This window comes from Simochromis diagramma, unplaced genomic scaffold, assembly GCF_900408965.1.
Source record: "Simochromis diagramma unplaced genomic scaffold, fSimDia1.1 OVJJ01000091.1, whole genome shotgun sequence".
In the NCBI taxonomy this organism is placed as follows: domain Eukaryota; kingdom Metazoa; phylum Chordata; class Actinopteri; order Cichliformes; family Cichlidae; genus Simochromis; species Simochromis diagramma.
The window spans coordinates 3018142-3040067 of record NW_024386901.1 but is presented as its reverse complement, the minus strand read 5'-3'; the positions used below and the strand labels follow the sequence as shown (position 1 = coordinate 3040067).

At 40.0% G+C, this 21926-nt stretch overlaps 1 protein-coding gene across 2 annotated transcripts; it reads right to left on the bottom strand.

The window, feature by feature from the left end:
• Positions 1–127: 127 nt before the first annotated feature.
• wdfy2 (WD repeat and FYVE domain containing 2) lies at positions 128–21892 on the bottom strand. Of its 2 annotated transcripts, XM_040034807.1 has the most exons (12): positions 21604–21891; positions 19914–19981; positions 14090–14163; positions 12893–12947; positions 11605–11755; positions 9513–9625; positions 8335–8461; positions 7723–7828; positions 5638–5739; positions 4430–4560; positions 4219–4327; positions 128–2879 (listed from the first exon to the last, which is right to left on the bottom strand). In XM_040034807.1, the coding sequence occupies exons 1-12, from the start codon at positions 21738–21740 to the stop codon at positions 2850–2852; spliced, it is 1203 nt and encodes a 400-aa protein (XP_039890741.1). In that variant the 5' UTR covers positions 21741–21891; the 3' UTR covers positions 128–2849. The 2 variants fall into 2 exon arrangements, with proteins under 2 accessions (XP_039890741.1, XP_039890742.1); XM_040034808.1 differs by lacking the exons at positions 4219–4327; positions 4430–4560 and having other exon boundaries at positions 21604–21892.
• Between the last annotated feature and the right edge of the window lie 34 nt (positions 21893–21926).

Below are 21926 nucleotides of genomic sequence, written 5' to 3'. Positions count from 1 at the left end.
TGAAACGAAGACTCCAGTTAAAGTCGTTGAATATCTGCCGGTTTCAGTTTGCAGTCAAAGAACTCAACACTGCAACAAGAGCCCCAAAATCACAGCTGCGATCCAATAAACAAACACTGGACTCAAATATAGTTGAGCAGGTGAATACCTCCTCTTTTAATATGTAATTTATACACATAATTACATTGAAGGACACAACAACAATTGTTTTCTTTCCTGGGACAGAAACACAGACCACTGGCCAAAGACGGATTTATTACATCCATTCATTTTGAATGCAGAAATCCTGTATTAGTATCTAGAAAGATGTGCATCTCCTGTGCAGTCTGGGTTTTCACATCATTGTGAAAACCCAGACTGCACCAATTATCACTTCCACGTGCACTTCACATGATGCCAGCAAAGAAAAAAGCTGCTTTGTTGCAGTTCTTTGGATTTTTTTTGTACTCCTGTTCCACGCAGGCACCACATTACATTAGATTCAATACAGAGTGACAATAAATGAGCTTGCCGTGCATTCGAAATGACACAATTACTATAACGGAGCTGAAACACTGGTAAGGACCTTTAAAGTCTTAGTACCCAAAGTTTCACATTCACAAGTAAACAGCTGCTATACTTTTATTCGTGGCTGTAAAGTGATGTACAGTTTTCCATCGTTCTATAGTTGTAGAAAATCTCATCTTTGGGCTTGAACTGTACGAACACTAAGAACAGTTATCGGCTGAGCAGATCATTAAAGCACAAGTGTAATGATAACTAAAGACATACTTAGTCTTCACAGCATGAACATGAGATATTTTTGCTTGTTGATTCCAGTGCATCGACAGTAAAGTCAGTCAGTATCGAGACATTTAAAAACAGTAACAATGGGGACAAATCAATGCCGTGTTCGTTAGCTTACTTTCTATTCTGTGCATGCTGCCACTGACGAGCTTGATGATATGTGCTTTTGAATGTCAAAAACGTTTAAACCACACTTACAATAATAAATAATCTCAGAAAACAGTTCCACTGCTGTAAAGGACAGGAAGTACAAAATGTCAGCTGGCTTCATGCTAGATTACACAATCTGAAAGGTGCGCTCTGCACATCAGTGGGTTTAGATAAACACTGTGTGTGCTTACACTACAACAACAAGAGTCTGCAGTATCATCAGTATCCTTGAAAACTTCCCAACCTTGTAAACTTTGGATTTCTTGCTCATACTGTCAATTTGTTACAAATTTGCTTGTTCTGACATGATACAGAAGCGTGGTGAGGTTGCAAACCAAAGAGCATCCATTTGCCTGGAGTTTTTTTTACCAGACCAGTATGAAAACGCCACGAGGTCTGCATGATATCCAGTCTTTTAACACTCAGTGGACTGGGTGCATCTACATCTGAGGCCTCCATGTGTTTGCACACCAGCATTACAGTGCGTACAGAAGACATAAAGCTCCTAATGTAGGTAATGTAGTTTATGCAGGTTTTTTAAGTTGTTTTCATCCACAAGCGTTTCAGCATAAATCTGAACTAAAGCTGCGTTTTATGCTACTTCTTCCCTCTAGTGCTTGATATCTATAGGTGTTGCAGCCTAAGAAAAAGTCTCCCTCGGATGATACTGTCAGGTCAGACCAGACGAAAAACAAAAAAAACAAAACATGATTTATATAATAAGCGCACACAGTGTGAGTGATGTGAAGCACCTGAGAAACAGCACACCTGCAGACATTAATGACATGCTCACGAGCAGCATTTACAGGCAAGAACTAGAACATCTTCTACACAAGTGACACCTGTTTTATTTATTTTTACTGCTCGAGGCTATTTTTATTTTAGGTTCTATTTTTGACATTTAAACCTGTAAACACCCAAATGTTCAGTGCTTACTATGAACATATTGTATTTTCTGCTCTTAGGACACATGTGAGTGCCATGCTGCATTGATGATTATACGAAAACAATAAAATAAATGAAATAGTTGGGAAAACCTAAAAAAAAAAGATAAAAGAAAGTAAGTTTGTGAGAGAATTGGGCAGTTTGGAGGCTCACGCTTTGCTGCTATTTCAACTACAAACATTTTTTGTAATATCAGCCTGTATATACAGACAACAAAGCCTAGGGTCTGAGGGTTATCTCAGTATGTTATGCCAAAAAGACGACATTTGGTGTTAAACAGGTCAGTGGGACAGTTTAGGTTGTCACTATAACAGGTGGCAGGTACCTAATGTTAAATGGAATATAATAAAAGGAGCGTCACTTTTAAATTCTCTGTCTGCAGAAGGTAAAAAACAACACGTGCAGGTCTGAACAGCTGCTGGTGCAAATGAAAATCATAAGCTCCTGTTTTGTTAAGGATCTGCAGCCAGTTCAGTAGGAATGCACGTTTGATTTTGCCAGTCAGTTTAACAAGGTGCTTCACATCTACAGAAAGTAAAGTCTGGGTTTGACAAGTTCCCGCAGTGCAAGCAGGTTTCATAAGACTGTTTCATGAATTTCCAGTTTGAAACTGGAAAGGAATGCATGGAAATTAAGTACATGAGGTGTGTCGATAACTTACAAAGGGAAATGCCTCAACCTTTCGCACACTGTACAGACACACATACACAGAGAGACCCACCATCCACCAGCAACTCTCTGTAACCTTGTGTCAAACAAAGCCTGTATGGTTCTCAGGCTTCACTGGCCTGCAGTGCCCTCGCTGTAAATGTTCAACAGCCACCGCTACACGTTAAAAAACTGCTAAATATTATCCAGATGACATCGATCCTGCTGGAGCTCTCACCCCGTTTCTCTTCCCAGTGGTACTGGCACCTCGACAGTTTGTCAAACAGAGATTTCTGCTGACTGCTTGTTATCCACAGATCTCAGGACACCACAGGAGTCATGTCCCATAGCTGCAGACAAAACACAAGTAACCGTCAGTCCATTTAAGCAGAAACAGTTAAAGCTGCGCTTCTGTGACCCCCCCCATAGCTCAGACATGTGCAACACTATCATCATCCGTTTGTTGGATTTGAATCAGATACTCTATGTAATTTGTCGACTTTAACTAATGCAATTTTTAAAAGACAGTAATTTAAGCACGTTTTTGACTAAATTAACACGTGAATTTTTTAAAAATAGGAGAACAATATTTGACCCAGTAGCTAGAACTGGTAATCAGCAGAGAGGCAGTTATACAGTCAACAGGGTGGGTCAAAGAAGCAATACTGTGACGTACATTATCACTTTGTTTTAGAATATGATTACTGACACACTGGGGCCCAATATAAATGTTTTTATGAAGGAACATGCGGGCTCTAAATCGACTCCTCCACATATTTGACTTTCCAGAGTGGCTACTTAATGGCTCTCTATGGTGGAGCTCAACAAATAAATGACAAAAGGGCAGAAAGCAAATTAGTTAACTGAACTGACACATTATTAAAACCAAGACCAGAACGGAGAAAACCTGATTTTAGCTATTTTTGATTATATTCGTGCAATGTTTCGAGTACTGCAGAATAACTCAGTTGTGATTACAGTTACTCTGCTAGTCATATATAAAATAGACAATTTAATTCTTTTAATTAAATCTTTTTCAAGTACATTGAAAAAGCCTGCACTGTGTATTATTTTACTAAAGGGAAAATTACATTAGTGCATAGCGCAAAGAACTACCTGTTCACATACCAGCCAAACACAGTGTGAAAGCTCAGTAGTCACCACTTTAGTAGCTCCCTGTAAGAGGCGTCTGACTCTTAAGTAGCAAATATTCTCCAGCTCACTCTTCACCAGCCAGTCTCCAACTTTGTCTGTCAGAGCTGCCCGAGAGGCCCAAAACAAATGTGTTCCCTCTGAGTGACTTCGGATTCTCCAAGCATTTAATCTAAATACGCAACACATCCTGATGTAAGGTTTATTAATGGGTGTTAGACTGACAGTCACAGTGTAGCACACCGTTTCCAGCTACCTGCAGTGTTTTATAGGCTTTCACATGCTCTGGATTTCCTTAAAATAAATAAAGACTTGAAAAAAGACTTGACTACCACCTCGGACACTGGGGCAGTCCCCCCTAAAAGAGCAGTTATTTTAAGAGCAGGGATTGTAGCATAAACAAGCACGTCTAAACGGGCTGAAAACATAACCCTCATGTCTGAATGATCCGAACCCCTAGCTAAGGGTTACTGTCTGTGCCGCATGCCTTATCCAAGACTCTCAAACACAACAGACACTCCTTGTACTTTTCCAGACCTTGACAATCTTGTCAGTGCCAGAGGTGAGCAGATTTCCAGTGGTGGGCTCGTAGTGCATGTAAACAATGCTGTGCTTGCTGTCGTGGAAGGTGGCTGTGGGTGCTCGACTGCAAGACACAAAGGCAGCGCCAGCGGTTATAGTGTGCGAATCACTGGGAAAGCTACAAAGGCTCAGTATATGACAACAACAGAAGCTGATTGTTACTCACTCCTCGTCACTGATGGACTCGTGGCAGCTGTCACACACGCGCACCTCGAACTCGAATCCCATGAGGGGGATGGTGGAGCGTTTGGACGAACATTTGCCGCACACTGCCTGGCCGCACTTCCTGCAGTGGTGCTGAGCACACAGGAGGATATGAACACATCAGCTTTCATTTAACGTCTTATTTCTCATCAAAGAAATGGAGGTGGTGTTTTGCTTTTTGTTTTGTCTTACAATGAAATGTTTAGCAAATTTATACGCCAAGTCAAGGCCAAGTTTTGAACTTTGTGTTTCGAAAGCTACAAGAAGATACTGGTTGTGATGCATTTTGATAATTCCTATCCAGCAGACAATCTCTCTCTCTCTAGGAGACTGTGTGAGGTCTGCAGACAGCTGCAGCACACACACTTCATCACAGCTGTAAGTCTGAATGAGACTTTGAGGAACGTTAACATAACGCTGACCCGTGTCCAAATAACAGAACCAAACTAGCAATGTTAACCATCCAACGTCTGAAACCGGCTTAAATCAGACCACTTCAATTCATTTCCAAGAGTCCACACACGCGTTGAAACTTCAGGTAAAATGTTCTCGACTTCTCTTTTTATTATAACATCTGTATCTGCATTCAGCATTAAAAATGCGAGACCACCAACCTGGTAGATTTTCTTGTTTTGACACTGAAGTTTTATTTCATCAGCTGCATACAGCTTGAAGCACTCTATACACATTCCTCAGTGATGCTGAAACATTTTTGTGTACAGTCAAAAATCTTTGTGTTTTTCCCCCCTCCAGTGCAGTGAAATAGAAACACCAACATTACAGCGCTTTGTGTTTGGTTCTCGCTACACAATGTTTCAACAGACTGCTGTGCAGTCAAAAAAACGCCTATTACTGTATCTTTGAACTGTGATTCGCACACACACACACTTGGAATGAGTAACCACAACATAAAGCAGTTTCTGAAATTCAGGCAATAAAACAGCCACAGGATGTTTGCTTGCCATTAGCGTGGCAGAAGTGAAGAGTTATAGAGACTTGTTTGTTAGAAAGCTGTTTGGAATACGTTTTGAGTGCAGCTGAGCTGCACATCACTGAATCTGCTGCAGCAGAGAAGCTGAGTTATGATATATTTGATATATAATAACTTGTATTTTTAAAGAAGAGTGGAAATAAAACAAGGTGCTCGGCTAACGGGCGTGCGCTCAGTACCTGCCGTAGGCCGATCTTCTTACTGTCCCACATCTGTTTGAAGTTCCAGAAGAAAGGCTGCTCACACTTCTGACAGGAGTCGCTGTCCAGCCATTCTGGGGTCTGTGGAAACGCACATTTCAAAACTCATTTGACTTCCAACATAAACACTGGAGAAATATTTAAACCTGCCAAATGAATTATTTTTTCTTATATTGCTGACCCAAGAGAGACTGAAGCTTTTTCTACAAATTGAGGGTCAGAAGATGGTTTAGCCCAGTTTAAATGTCATGTTTATTCAATAGATCTCAGTTACTTCCGTTCCTACGTAAATAAAAGTGTAAAAGGATAAATTATAGTCAGGGAGGGAGGGAGCTGTTTATATGTTTTGCTGTACAGCAGAAATAAATCCAAATTCACTCTGACAACATGACATCAGGAATCAGGATACTGTTATTTTTCCAGAACAAAAACACTTCCCATGAACCTTAGTCTGTGTAAAACATGTACCGTAAATCCCGGACTACAGAGCGCACCTGATTAAAAGCCGCATGCTCTAATTGTAGAAAGAAAATTAATTTTGTACTTGTACAGGCCGCACCGGATTTTAAGCCGTATGCGTTTCCCCTGTAATATGAGATATTTACACAGAAATACTAAGGTAAGGTAACATAAACATGGTAACATAAACGTTATGGTAACATACAAAAATACATACTGCAAGTGCTTTTTTTCCTCGAACAGCACCTGTAACACGGCTACCTCTAAGTATATGTACTGATCGGTAACACACAAATTACGTTGCTTGTGGGTTTTTTACGGAACAGTGCACAAACAACATTACAACGTCTCTTAACAACCGATAAAAATATATACAGTATATATACACTACTTATCACTTTGATTGGTCTATTGTTACCAGGCAAAATGTTTTTGGCTGCATGAAAAAAAAAAAAAATGCATTAGCCGCACGTCAGTATAAGCCGCAGTGTTCACAGTGTGGGGAAAAAGTAGCGGCTTATGACCCGAAAACTACAACGTATTGACTCAGGGGGCTGAATAATTACGCACGCCCCACTTTGCAGTTATTTATTTGTAAAAAATGTTTGGAATCATGTATGATTTTCGTTCCACTTCTCCCGTGTACACCACTTTGTTTTGGTCTTTCACGTGGAATTCCAATAAAATTGATTCATGTTTGTGGCTGTAATGTGACAAAATGTGGAAAAGTTCAAGGGGGCCGAATACTTTTGCAAGCCACTGTGTGTGTGTGTGTGTGTGTGTGTGTGTGTGTGTGTGTGTGTGTGTGTGTGTGTGTGTGTGTGTGTGTGTGTGTGTGTGTGTGTATATATATATATTATGAAAACTGAGCTTTTTACTGAGCCACTGCATGAACCGCTACTGTACAATGATGTGCTTTAACTGAACGTAACACAAACACAGCCCCCCCCATGCATATACAAAGTTATCACAGTGTGTCAATAACTGGAGTGAGAAGTATTATCAAGAAATGTAAGGAGAGCCACACAGTCAGAACAAGCCTGGCAGAGGTAGGAAGTCAGAGATTTCAAAGACTCTCCAAAGAAAACTAAAGACCCCAGCACAACTGCCAAGACTTTGGTGAACGACTTAGTCAAGCTGTTATTTTAAAGATGAAAATTTGGAGCAAATTACAGAGACTGTGGCACAACAGAACAGCGAGGCAGAGTGAAAGTGGCTCTGATTGAATATAGAAGCAATTAAAGCCTGGAGACTAGCAGAGCAAAGAGGGAGACGCCGAATCTAGACTGTGTGAGCATCTGAACGACAGAAAATCAAAGAAAACTCTGCTAATCAGGTGACCTTTAATGGACCTCTAAAGAGAACTTTTTGCCCCCGAAGGATCTGAGAGAACAAACATCAGCAGTTTATCCTCTGAGCCGATCTGCATCACAGAATGTGCTTCCCTGTAAAACATGCAGGGAAGCACTAAGGGAAAAAAGCATGCTATTACACAGCACACATGACATTTCCTTATTTTGTTCACAAGCTGTTGCAGTTCACACATCAAACACAAGCTTGTGTTTGTGCGCTGACGTCAGGCTGCTTCAGTCTGCTCTCTCTCACCTCTTGCCGTGTTACATCCATGTTCCAGATGACGATGCTTCCATCTGAGCTGCCGGAGATGAGCTGCCGGGTGTGTGAGGCGTAACACAGGCCCTGAACTTTGTCACTGTGGGGAGAGCACAGCAGTGAAGTGGGTGTCCTGGTATGCTGACATAACCAGAAGTGCTTTGCATTAAAATTCAAGAAACAACAACTTAAAATACAAGGTAGCAGCTACACTGAGTGGGTCCTCCAAGCTTTCAGTGGTTGAAAAGCTTGTTTCAATGTCAAAGCACATTTTTATAAAATGCTCTAAGAAGAAAAACATTTATTTAGCAGCTTTTAACTTTTGAGAGTCAATAAATGTCTTTGCTCAAAAAAAGTGTGAGATTCCAGAGTCTGTTTATCATCCTCTTATGAAGTCAGAACACTGTTTTTCTTTTACTGAAGTCTGCTCTCCTGCAGCCTTTATGGTAACTTCATAACATTACATTTGAACTAGTCGTTCAAGCTTGAAGTGAGTGCGATGAAATGAATGAAACTGAGTAAACATGACAAAAAACACAATTACAATTCCATCAATACAAAACCGCTGAGCATATGTATAACTTATTGGCTAATGGAGAGCCTTACTTGTGTCCTTGCAGTTCGATGGCGGTGCCTTTGCGTCCGCCGATGTCCCACATGATGATTGAGTGGTCCGAGCTTCCGGAGAACAACACCCTTGTGACCGGGTCCCAACACAGCGCCGTCACATTACCTGACAAAATTACAACGGAGACAAAAGTGCCTCCGTCAGCTACGCCACATTATCGTGCAGGGTTCACTGAAATTTAATAAAAACCAATTAATTAAAACCAACTTTCACTGGCTTGAAGTCACTGTTGTTGGACCTCTCTCACCTTTAAACTCATTTGGATGTCTCTTTATTGTTAAATGGTAAAAACACATTTTTCTTTTGCCTTCTCTGTTGAAGCAGACTGCATCATGACAAGTTCCAAAGATTTTCTCGAACATTTAAAACCACCGGGGACGCACAACTCTGTAAAAATCAATGCTGAGCTGCGTCAATAAATCTGCAACCTGCTGGAGGACAACAGGCGAAGACAAACGAGGATACTGCATGAACTTACTGCAGCTGCTGTGTGAACACACATTTATGAGAATGCTCCTCCAAATACAACTGAATTCTAAAATAAAGATTTAATTATCATACAAAGAAAAGCTGTGACTCAACTGCTACATAATTGTTTTAAAGTGGGTTTTGTTTAAAGTTTACAGATCAGAAAGTAATCACCAAATATTGAAAATATCTGCTGCTGTGATCCACTGTAGAGGCTCCTCTCTCTCTCAGATCAGTGAAGAAATAAGAAAAGCACACAAGCAAAAGATGCTGGCTTTTTCTCATAAACTAATATTCAGAGTCGGGAGCGTACTGAAAGCAGAAAACTGAAAATGATCCGGAACATAGCTGGGAGACAATTTGTACAGACAAAATTGGAATAAATATTTAACAATGTTGTGGCGCAGGCAGAGCCGGCAAGAGTTCAGAGCTTCATTACTATGCTAGGACTGCCGCCAAAAATTATTTTCATTCTTGATCAATCAGTTGAACATTTTATCAATAAATTATTGAATTATTTATTTAATTCTGGTAAATGTTAACAAAAATCCCCCTAAGCTCCATGTCATCTGTTAAAAATCACTCAAAAAGCCAAACTAGCAGTGACACTATCAGAGGCCTGATCAGCTGACCGATTAATTAATCATTTGTGCTTCAATTAGGACACTAGGTGCTTGTGTGTGGGTACCAGTGTGTCCTTTGAAGGTGGTGACCAGGCTGCAGAGGTCCTGCTCCAGCTTCAGGATTGTCACCTGACCAGACTGATCCCCTACGAAGGCGTGTCTGGTCTCCACGTCGAACCTGGGTCAAAATTAAGGTCATGCTTTCCTGCTAAATATGCACTCATTCAGATCCTGTCACACAGACCGAACAGATTCACAACAGAGCTGTAAATTTCACTGCTCACCAAAATCCAGAGCCAACTCTGTGTAAACTACTACATGAAAGCTTTGAATGAATTCGTGCAGAGGCAGCACCACAGCGACTGTCAGCGCAGGACTCTCAGCTGTTTCACCGGCTTCCTTCAAAGCCCTCGTCTGACCCGATTAAGTCACGACTGAACCAAATCATTACGTCGGGATCCAAAGACGACGAGGAAACCCAACAGTGGAAACAATAACCTAAAGATCCAATCCACTTCCACTGATTTGTCCTTTTCTTTCTGGAAATCTGAGATTTCACGTTGTGCATAACTCCCAGTAAGCACAGAAAAGATGATTTTAAAGTGAAAGGATATTACAACAGATCTACACCGCTGGTTCGTCTGTCCTTCTCAACACCACAGAAAACCAATGGAATCTTTATTAAACATTAAAAGGGCTGTAGCAGTTTTTAAAAACACCCCTGACTGTCTGCTTAACCATTTTCAGCCTTAATGTTGCTACAGCCAGTTAGCCACATTGAGCTGCGGTGGTTAATGCCTGTTTAAAGTATGCTAAGCTGGTGAGAAATGAAACAGTTACGCGCTGTTAAAAAGTGAACAGGAAACACGTCAAAATGATCTGATTCTAGGAAACTTAAGTGATCAAGTCATATTCTTATTCATTACCCTAAAAGGAAAAACTAAAGTACAAACTGTGCATCTAAAGAATCACTGCACACTTGACTATTAACCATATTTTCAAAGTTTGTTGAGTAAAGTAGATCCTCCACATGAAACATTATAATTTCTTTTGCTGCTCTTAGGTCTGTTTTCAGCGTAACACCGTTTCTGTTTAATGATGGCTTTTGTACTTTAATGATAAAAAGAAAACAATTGTCAGTTCCAGCTCAGTCTTCACCAGTTAAATTGAGTTTAGCATAAGAAAATCTGTTCCTCAGCAAGTCTTAAAATTAGGCAAACACAAGCTCAGGTGAACAATACATGTCATATTACATCGCCATTATTTATTTAATATCTACTAAGAACAACATGTAGAAGCAGTGTATGAAAAACTGATTCAGTAGGTTGTAGAAACACATTTAGCAGCACTAACTGTTTGACTTTATCAGTCTCTCTCGTGTGGTTGTGGAGACGTATTGGCCCACTTTTCTTCACACCTCCTTTTTTAGGCTACGCTGAAAATAAAACTGGGAGCAAGATAAGATGCCTCTTTTTTATCTTACTTTATATTTATCAGAACTACAGCAAAACACGTATAACTAATGGTAAACAGCATGAGGGCACTTTTTATTTGTTGTTTCCAAATAAAAAGCTTTCAGCCACAGTATCAAAAGGCTTGCTTTAGTTCAAATGAGTGCAGATTCGGTTAAAAGGCTTCATGCACTATGACGGCCATTTGAACAACAATATTTTGAACAATTTTTCAAAAAAAACAGCAAAACTTTTAAATTTAACTTTTCATTTTCCACACTGTTCCTTTTTCATTATGTCTAAAATCCCTGAACAAATAAACGCCGCTGCTCTGAATCTCCTCTTGCCATGTTATGTAGACAGGTTAGCATGATGCTAAGAGGATACCAGCAGTGTGATGACCTAATAGCAGGCTCATTGGTATGGATCAGTGCCGCTGCTGAGCACTCACACAGCCTTTCATGTGGCCATTACAGAAACCTACTCAGACCGTTTCCTTGACAACAGCATGACTGATGCCTATTGTTAGCCCTTCACATTAGTAGAAACTAACTGGAGGCTAATTTCAATTGCCCTGTCTTATGTTGCACTGACCTAAAAATAGACGGTGTCATCAAAATAAAAAGACAAAGGCTAAAGAATCAAAGTTGGCTCGTCACTTCCCACTCGATCCACTCTAAAGACAAAGCTGGGTGTAGAAGGATACTGTAGTCCTGAGACCCAGGCTGCGGTGCGATATGTCCCCAGCTGCTGGCCGCTCTCTGAGCAGTGCCAGGTGAAGTTTTTATCCTGCCCCGTGCTCAGCAGCCACTCCATCTCCAGCACAAACAGCACCACTGTCACCCTGCCCTGATGAGCTACACACATAAAAAACAAATTAATTAAAATGAGAGTAGTCTACAAGAAATCATGGTCATCATGAAAGAAGACGATCAAGCACTACTGCCTTCTTAAAAGAAAGCAGACAAATGAAGAGGAAGTTTGTGCTCGACACTGATGAAGACGTATTTTTATACATTTGTACTGTTGCACAATACACTTAGCCTTATGTGACACAAAGATACATCTTCACATATGATCAGAGAAACATATAAAGGTCAACTATAAATATTTCTCTATATCCATAAAATAAATAAATAAATCTTCTAAGGGTTGTTTTGGACACCCACACAATAAAAAACATGCAGTATAGTGGAATCTGTGGAGGATACATAAAGAGATTTATCACTGGTGCTCTGATCCACACTTAGTGAGTTATGCTCCACAGAGAGGCATGAATTATGAACACAGCCAGAGAGCAAATACTCCTCAGGCTACAAAGCCTAAAGTACAAGGATGTGAGTGGACTTTATTAACTTTGAACTGCCCAGAATTGGCAAAAGTAACAATAAATAACAAGTAACAATAAACGATAGCAGAAACAAAGCTTAAAAAATTCACTTTGAAAGTGTTAGAATGCCTTAAAAATATAAGTCTAACACCGACTGTAATAATAATAATAATAACTTTTTTTTTCTTTTCTTTTCTTTTTTTAAATGGGGCAAATCATAATTTATTTATAGAGAAAGAAAAGCCCCTTGTCAGTCTTTTCTGGGGCAGTGGGGAAGGTTTAGTCGGGGTATTAGTCTGGGCACAAGGCATTAAGAATTTTGCCTTCTGAATGCAAGTTTCAGCTAAACCCCATTCGCATCAAAATAAAAGACACGCACCAGATAAGAAGTTGCAACGCGCGTTTGGGTACATAAGATTTTCTGGAGGAGGACAGACATCTGTTTAGAACTCTTAAAGATGTCAAAAGAAGCAAGCTCCTTTAAGCAATTTCTTTGGTGTTCCTCCACCTCCAAAGAAGCGCGTATTCTCAGAAAAGTGGTTGCAGGAGGTGAGCTGGCTGCAAACAAATGATGAACGCACAGAGATGTGGTGCAGAATGCGCACCTGCGGACCACTTATGTGCACCCCTGAATATAACAGCGTTCTTGCTCTTTCTGTCTCACCCTGGTAGGTGCGTGCTGGGGTCATCTTGTTGTAGTCTTCTGACAGAACAAACTCCTGAAAGAGAGGAAGTGGAGATAATTGGTCACTGACTAAAGTTTCCAGCAACTTTGTAAACATAGAAAAAAAAAAACTATGTTGCTGTGTTTAAATTACATTTGGCTCAGTTCTCTGCACATCAGAGGATTCATGCAAAATGTGCACTGCATAGCATGTATAGGTGAGAAATAAGTACTACTTCCTCAAAAACGTAAAGACAAATGACTCATAGATCAATAAATACAAGAAAGATTCTTGTTCTGAAGTTTCAGCTGAGGTCAACACCCTTAATAAAACACTTATGGGAACTTATGGTAAGTTATGAGGTTGTTCTGAGATGAATCTCCAAGAAAAGTTCACATCACGTGCTGGCTTTATTTTAGGACAGCAACAAAACAAGAAGTGGACAGCAAATAATGCTTCATCTAAAAATAGAGTGACCTGCACTGCGTCAGGTCAGAAATGAAACTGCTGTGTTGCTGTTTATAAAAAAATAATGGTTACTTTTTTGGGGTTGGAGCTTTAACTGTACGGAGTAGACCAAAAGGAAAGTCTGGCAAAGAGGTGTTGCCCTCTGGAAACAAAGAATCGTATTAATAAATTGCATTGTGAGCTGCGTGACGCACTATAGGAAGGATTATTAAGTGACCAAGATCACAAGGATTCTTCCTCTGATGAGCATGAATAAAATAAGTAGATCTGAAGGAACTTGTTCAATTAGACACCATTGTATGGTACTGTGTGAGAAAAGCAAATAAAAATGAGAAGTGAGATTTATTCTCTGGAGAGCTTTGCCACAGTTTGTCACAAACGAAAGCTATTCATTGCCACTGTAAGAAAGATCAGAGGGGACAAAATTGCTATAATGATGATGATTTACTGGAAGAGATGAATTCACATTTAAAAAGAAAAAAAATCTCGGCTGAGTGGCTAGATAGTGTGCTTCAGGTGACATGAAATGACTTCAAAACACAATCAAAGCAGATCAGGTTTGTGAACTAGGGCACTGACATTTCCACTAAAACAAAAGAAATACAACTACTCCATTCATTTGATTATAACATCACCGGCAAAAAAAGGAAATAGTTTGTCACAGAGGAAGGAGTGAAAAAACCAGAGGTCTGCATTTAAAAGGGAAGCAGGATGTTGGCTGGACTTACACAGATACTCCCAGTGTCCATCCCCACAGATAGTCTCCTGGTCTCAGGGTTAAAGGACATACAGGAGCTTGATGCTGGAGACACAAAGACACACAACAACAAAGGTTACAATTATTACTGACCTAACAGACTTTTGTGAGGCAATCTGTAAGATATCAGTAAAATCATAAGGATACTCGTGCCTTCTTTCTTAACATTGATGACATTTGTTTGACATTGTAGCAAGTGTCAAGGTTAAACCACAAGCTTTTTTTAGCCTATCAACTGCATCTCACAGTCCTTTCTCAGCTGACTGGGTCATGTGACAGCAAACGAGATGCAACTTAAAGGTACAGAAAACTGATGACTTTCTTCGGCACTGTTAGCCAACAAACCCTCAAATACACTGAAAAATCCTGACAACGGTTACAGCAGCTATCGATACATGTGAGAGAAACTTGTGCCATCTAACACTGAGATTACAGACTGTCATCGCCTCTATTCCCTCGCGTCAGAGTCCTCCTGCGTGTAGTGTGTAGGTGAACCTCAGCGGCTGCCACCTCATTTTAAAAATCCAAACCATTCCAGTCTATAAAGCTGAGCTGGCAAACTTCACTGAACAGAAGTCTCTCTGTAGGGAATCTAACCTAACACAAATAATGGACACTTAGCTTATTGTGCCATGTTGTGCCATGGTTTTTCTTATTTTTTATTTTAATACAGCATGAGGTTCATAAGGTCTGATTTCGGCCTCATCAGTTGTTAATATGCATCTCCCGTCTGATCCAATCTACACCAGGAAACATTGTTAAATCATGTCCTCAAGCTATTAAGCTAGACTCTGGTGCTGTACTGAATCATTTTCATTGTGTTCAAAGGCTTTCAAACTACCATAGGCTTCTCTCTGAAATGAACAACACTTCGACATTCAGAGCTGAACAATGGTTGCTGCACAAAATACAAATCACCAGTTTCAGAGGTTTTCATCTCCCATGTTCTTTTCTCGTCTCATCATCAGCATTACAATTAAAATGAAATAAACAATTGTATTCTCATTTATATGGCTTTCAAAAACAGCAATTTTTACATTTAAATATGACAGAGCAGAATAAAATGCAAGATGCCAGCTGCATCAGATTAAAAAGAAAAAAGAAAAACTGAATCTTTGTATTGTCAAGAACGACAATACTACTGTCAAGACATCAAGCCACAGTTTATTATAAAAAGGAGAACATTGCGAGTTTGAGTCTTGCACAAGTGAAACAATGTTTGTTTTATGTTCTGTCTATCCACCCATCCATATTCTTAACTGCTTGTCTAACCCAGGGTTTGGAAAGGGCTGGAGCCTTTCCTGCAGGAGGGTACACTCTGAACAAGTTAGCAGTTTTATTTGCTTAATTTCTGCGAAATTACAATTTTAAATCTAAATATTTAAAACCCCCAGTGTGTTATTTAACCCAGGGGAAATGAATCCAGAATTTATGTATTGTAAATACTTTATAATGACTGTCTAACTACTTTAGAAAACTGTTTGTTGCAATTTCCTGGAAGAGCTGGCTGAAAGTTTTAAAAGCCAAAGAAAGAAGAAAGAAAGAAAGTGCAACCAAAGTCCCTGCAAAACTACCCAATTTAGGTTTCCAGAAAGCACTGGAAATATCAAAATGTTGGAAAGCAACATAGGGATACATAGATGCAATCAGTTTATTCTACCTTTCTGCACTTTAGCCAATAGTCGCTTTCCTTTGCAGTGATTACTGAGCAGTTTGAAAAAACTCATGTCAGGGTTGGTAACCACAAATATTTAACTAGTGCAGCCTCTGGCACTGCTATTGTTAGTGACACATCTTGCTGATCACAGCATGAGAGTTCCTTCAGTTGCACAACTAAAGAAAAAAAAAGGGACCAACCGTCACAGTCATGCACAGAACAGAAACCGAATATTGGCAATCAATAAGCAATACTGTTTGTAATAAAAATGAAAAGAATGCTGTTATTGTATGCTCTATAAAATCAATCTATCATAAGGTAATAAGTGATTTTTGAAATTAGGCAGAAGCCACTAACCACAGACTGTATATAAAAGATGGTCATAGCCATTGCACCATCACTCATTGATTTGTGTACCCTGAATTTTGAAGCCTAAACATTAGTGGTTTGGCTACTGCCATGTTGTATTTTGCCATAAATGATTAAGTTTGGACAGAAGGTTAAACTACTAAATTATCAGCTAAAGCTAGTATGGTGAGCATGCTGTGTTCATAAACCGCATTCAACAACAACAGATAGTATAAAACAAGGATGTAGCATTCGAGTCAGAAAGATTAAGCCAATAAAGAAGCACCTAAAAACCTGCATTCTGTCTGGAGGCCACCAGATGGAGATAGTTGTGGTTGCAAAAAGACTTCAGTCCTGTAGAAGTTTATGGGAAAACTGCTTTCTGACTTGATCTCTGTAAACACTTTCATTATGAGTTTATGGGCACAGTCACTCATTTTGGGTCATACAAAATAAAAACTGTTTTGTAAAATACACCATAAGTCATATCCATGTGTTATATACAGTCTATGGGCGCAACACATAGGAACAGATACCCTGTTAATTCGTGCCAAGTAAGAGATGAATAAAATCACCAAAACTGGTAATAGCAAAACCTCTTGTAACATTTTTTGTCATGATGTTATTTATCAATAATTCTACTAAAAATGCTCCAAATGCACCACAGACGTGCACTTCAGTGAGGCTGAGCTTACAGCTGGAGGCTACAGCTGCCGATGTTGGCAGACCCATTAATCAAAGCAGCCACTCACTAACTGTAAGCCACAACAAAAGGGGGGAGTTAGAAGAAGAAGAAAAAGACTCAACACCTACACAACTGCAAACCCATTTCCAATAATGCTGAGATGCTGTTTAAAGTGTAAATAAAAAATAATACAACGAGCTGCAAATCTCATAAACACATATTTTATTCACAATAGAACATTACTAAACATCAAATGTTTAAATCGATACATTTTTATAATTTCATGAAACGTATTAGCTCATTTTGAATTGACGGCAGCAAAAAGTCGGAACAGGGGAAACAAAAGGCCGGAAGTGTAAAAGGGAACGTTTTGGTGGAGGAACATTTTGCAACTAATTAGGTAAAGTGGCAACAGGTCACTGAGAGAAAGAGTTTCTCTGAAGTAAAGATAAGCAGAGGTTCACCAGTCTTTAAAAAATTGCAAATTTGCCCATTTTGAACCAATTTCAGAATGTTTGTCAATAGTACATAAAACCATTAAACGATTTAGTGAATGTGGAGAAATCTAGCAAGGAACATGGCCCAGAATCAATACTGGATGCCTCTGATCTTCAGGCCCTCAGGCGGCACTGCATTAAATACAGACATAATTCTGTCATGGAAATCACTGCATGAGGTCAGGAACACTTCCACAAATCACTCTTGAGAACACAGCTCACCGAACCATCCACTAACGCAGGTTAAAGCTCAATCATGCAAAGACGAAACACTGCAGTCTTCTCTGGGCCAAAATACATTTAAAATGGATAAAGTGAGGCAAAGTGAAAAACTGTTTTGTGATCAGATGAGTTGAAAATTTGAAATTCTTTTTGGAAAACACTGAGACCATAGCCTCATAAGTATATTAGCGCCTAATATACTGAAAACTATATACAGCAATTGAAAACTATATAAAACCTGTATATGCAGGTTTTAGAGCAACATATGCTTCCATCAAGATGGCATCTTTTTCAGGGAAGGGCTTGCATATTTTAGCAAGACAATCCTACCCAGCATACTGCAACTATTACAACAGCATGGCTTCATAGTACAAGAGTGTGGGTACTGGACTGGCCAACCTGCCATTTCACCAAATGAAAACCTTTAGGGCAGACTGGAAAAACCCAAAGACTTCTTAACAGCTAGAATCCTGTAATAGACAAGAATTTGCCAAGATTCCTCTGCCCACGATCCAGCAGTTACTCTCCACGGCAGACTGTTGTTTAAAGAAGAAGGGATGCTACACAGTGGTCCTGTCTCAACTTTTCTGAGACGTGCTGCTGCCATCAAATTCAAAATAACAGAGGATTTTTTTCTTAAAATGGTACATTTTTCTCAGCTTAAACATTTGGTATGTTTTCCATGTTTTATTATTATTATATGAAATATGACATTTGAAAATCAGTGCATTGTGTTTTTGTTAATACTTTTTACAGTGTCCCAACATTTTTGGAAAAGGACTAGTAGGGCTGGGCCATATCATACCGTTCACGGTAATACCGGTATAATGACGGGCAACGATAAGAAAATGAAATATCACGATAGAATATGGGTAAAACACACATGCGCAGTGCCTTTGTTTACATATGCACATGGCGAAAAAAAGCGTGCCGAAGACTGAGAATAAGAAGGGCGAAAGCGGATCGTTAAATGAAACGGATGAACCAGAATTGGTTTGTAAAAATGCTGCAACTTCAGTGGTGTGGAACTGGTTTAGCTTTCGTCCCTCAGATACACAACAAAGCACTATTTTTGGTAGAGCATGCTAGCGGGCCGTCGTTATTACCGTGTTGTTTGGAAAATACGGCACACTTAAAATCAATCCTTTGATTTTTCTGAAAATCGACAGTGCCCCTTATAATCTCGTGTGCCTTATGTATGAACTCTGGTTGTGTTTACTGACCTCGAAACGATTTTATGTGCACGGCGCTCGAAAATCTGTCAAATGTTTCAGTACGACTTTGCTAAGCTACGAAGCCGCACCGCTTGATGGATTGACGGATAAAAAAAAACAGCTGCTTGTTTAAGTGAAAATACATTGATGTTTTTTTTGCACTAATAAAGTTGTGGAGTTGTAAAGTATTTTGTCTAGTGTCAATTATATCGTCAGTTATATCGTTATCGCAAATTTTCAAATGTATATCGTGATAAATATTTTTGGTCATATCGCCCTGCTCTAAGGACTAGTGTTATGAAAAAATAAATTAGATAAAGAGATTTAAAAAAAAAACAAAAAAACAAAAAACACAACAACAACAATCTGTTGTACCATCCTGTCTGAATATTAATTTCACTGCTGATATTGAACATTTTTGGAAGTCTAATGGGATTGATTCTGTTTTGGACAGCGCCTCAAGTGGCCACTATTGGAACTGTCTCTCTCTTCTTCTTTTTTTAGCACTTCCATGTTGGCTTCACTTTTCAGCGTCAGAGCTTGCCACTTCCTGCTGCCTTTACCTTTGAAACACAGCTCCACCCACTCATCGAGGCCGCTCCAGTCAGCACATGTGGTCATCTGTGCATTAAGTGTTGATAGGCTGTTACTCGTGAAGCATAACAAATATAATAGTGCCTGACACCTCAGGGTGACGACAGCTACCAGAGAGAGGTAGCTTTTTACGGTAACGCATTTTACAGCTAATCTGTTTTATCGAGACTCGGTGGAAACAAGAATGATACCGATAATCTGAAAAATGTTGAGCATCAAGTCTGGTTGATCCCAAGAGCAGAGTGACCTCCACATTTTCATCGGTCTCTGAAAGGAGGAGTGTGTGATTCATTGTGTCCATCATGTTGAGTCAGTACACTCACAGGGGAAGCATGTACAGAAACGGGAGTGAACACGGGCCTTTCACAGAAGAATGTGTCAGCTGAATAACTGCTGACAAAAGTGCCATTCTTGTGCTATTTATGATTTCTTTAATTATACTAAACAAGCCAGTCAACCAGCTTATTCATAAATAAATATTGCCTTTTTTAAGCATACACCATACTGACAATTTACTGATAAGTACTGTTATTCAAAAAAAAATGTGCCAGTAGACAAAAAAAGGAAGGAATACCTACATGGCATTGTGTGGTAGATGCTGGGCCAGTACTGACCACTGTCTCTCTTCAACCATACCCGAATAGTCCTGTGGGATGAAACCAACAGAGATTAGTCCTCAATGAATTTGAAGTGAGTTACATTCTTGGTGTCAACTTTGTTACACTGCAGGTAATCAACTCTAGTTTGCCAGAATTTCTGAGAAAACAGAAATATATGTGACGTATTCGTAGGTTTCACTACCACTGATAAGGAAATCAGCCTGTTCTCCAGCACTCCGGAGGGCCACAAGCAGATCCAACTGCCACTTCCACCAGAGGAAGTACTGACATTTCCCCCAAAAGGATACATGCATTCATTATCCCCAAAATATCATGACCACCCATCCTTAAAATGCTGCTTAAACCTCATCAGATCCATTAACTCCGGTAAGTTGCACCTGCTGCATATCAGACTTCATCCTGTCACTGGTTTGTGGTTTGACTCTTGTCAGCCCAGTGTTAGTAGGCCTCTCACAAGGAAGAGGTGCTAACTTAGTTATCTGACCACAAAAATCTGGATCTTATCAGACTTGCTCAGGTCTTTACACCTTACAGTCTGCACAGCCCAGATATGAGACAAACAATGGTTCTAATGTTTTGTCTCTGCTGTGAATGCAGGTAAAAACTTTCCCCTGTGACACTGAACAACAGCCCGAGTTCCGAGATGACTGACAATCAACTCACTGACGTACTTTGAATTTTTACTACACCACTCAACACTTCAATTTACAGCAATTATTCTTCACTGTTCTCTTTAGGGGTGACATATACTTCTGGGTGAAATGTAATGGGAATAAAATCATCTGTGCTTTAAACTCAATCACAGAATCCACTGAAAGGCTCATTTCCCTCGCAAATCCACATGGCCACTGGCACAAAGACTTAAGACACTTCTATTTCACCACCTCCTTTTCCATTTCGGTGGGTACTTAAACGCGGTTTGTTCTAGCAAATTCCATATATCTTATTTTAAGCATTTCCCCTGCTTAAACACCCCAGTAAATAGCCATCTAGGACTACAATAGGTAAGTCGCCATGGATCAGGGATATGCATCATATAGCTTAGGTGGCATATAGGACTAAATTTGCAATTGGTGCAATAAGTTACAAGGACATTTCAGAACATGCCGCCTCAGCATATACAGGCTCACCGTCACCCTCACATAGATCTAAGTGGGATAGACGCAAACTCTTGTTACTCCAAAACAGCTCCAGGCATGTGCAACAGAGAATAAGTAAGGGGACAGACTACAGCAGCTTTAATGCCTCAAAGCTGAGACATTCTGGTATATATAGCAACTCCTGGTGCCATAATATGCGAGAAACACTCTAATAACACCAGTGTTTACGCTGGGTCTTTTTTTAGTTATGTCTAGCTAACGTTAGCACAACTAAACTACGTGTTACTGGCTTGGAGCTAACACAAAAAGAGTATAATTTACAGCCGTTAACTAGCATGTAATGGTGTGACTGTGTCAGCTGACACTTTTGTAAAAATGTTATTGAACCCTTGGACTGTTTCAACATGTTTGGAAACGTTACATGACACGGGGGTGGGGGTCCACTCAATGAGTCCAATCAATAGGAGCAGATTAAGGGGCATTATTGTGTCGAATATTATTTCTGGAGGTTAATTTGTGCTTTAGCCAGCCTGCAGAGCGCAGCTTACCTGTCTTCAGACACGCTGATAACGCCGTCTTCTTTGGGAATTATCACCGCTGTGCTCACCACCTCCTGGAAAGCATCGATTTTGCTCAGGAGGCAAGGCTTCCGAGCCTGAGGTTGAGGCTGAATTTCAGCCGCCATGAGCTGGTGGTGCACAAACCTCCGACTACGGTCCTGGCTCCGAGAAACATAACACACGGCGGTCCGACAGCAGAACCTCGGCTGCTAGCTAGCTGTCAGGCAGGCAGCTCTCTGTTGTGACGGCGGGCAGAGGCGGTGCCAGTCAGCTGACAACAGATACGCCACCTACACTCGCACACATACAGC

What these genes read in the sequence shown, in the direction of transcription:
- wdfy2 (XM_040034807.1), bottom strand. Translation starts at nt 21,740, where the DNA reads ATGGCGGCTGAAATTCAGCCTCAACCTCAGGCTCGGAAGCCTTGCCTC. An exon ending in CCCAGCACGCACCTACCAGG is followed by an intron (nt 11,756 to 12,892) that starts GTGAGACAGAAA and finishes TTATGTGTGTAG; the next exon opens with CTCATCAGGGCAGGGTGACA. An exon ending in AGAAGATCGGCCTACGGCAG is followed by an intron (nt 4,561 to 5,637) that starts GTACTGAGCGCA and finishes CTGTGTGCTCAG; the next exon opens with CACCACTGCAGGAAGTGCGG.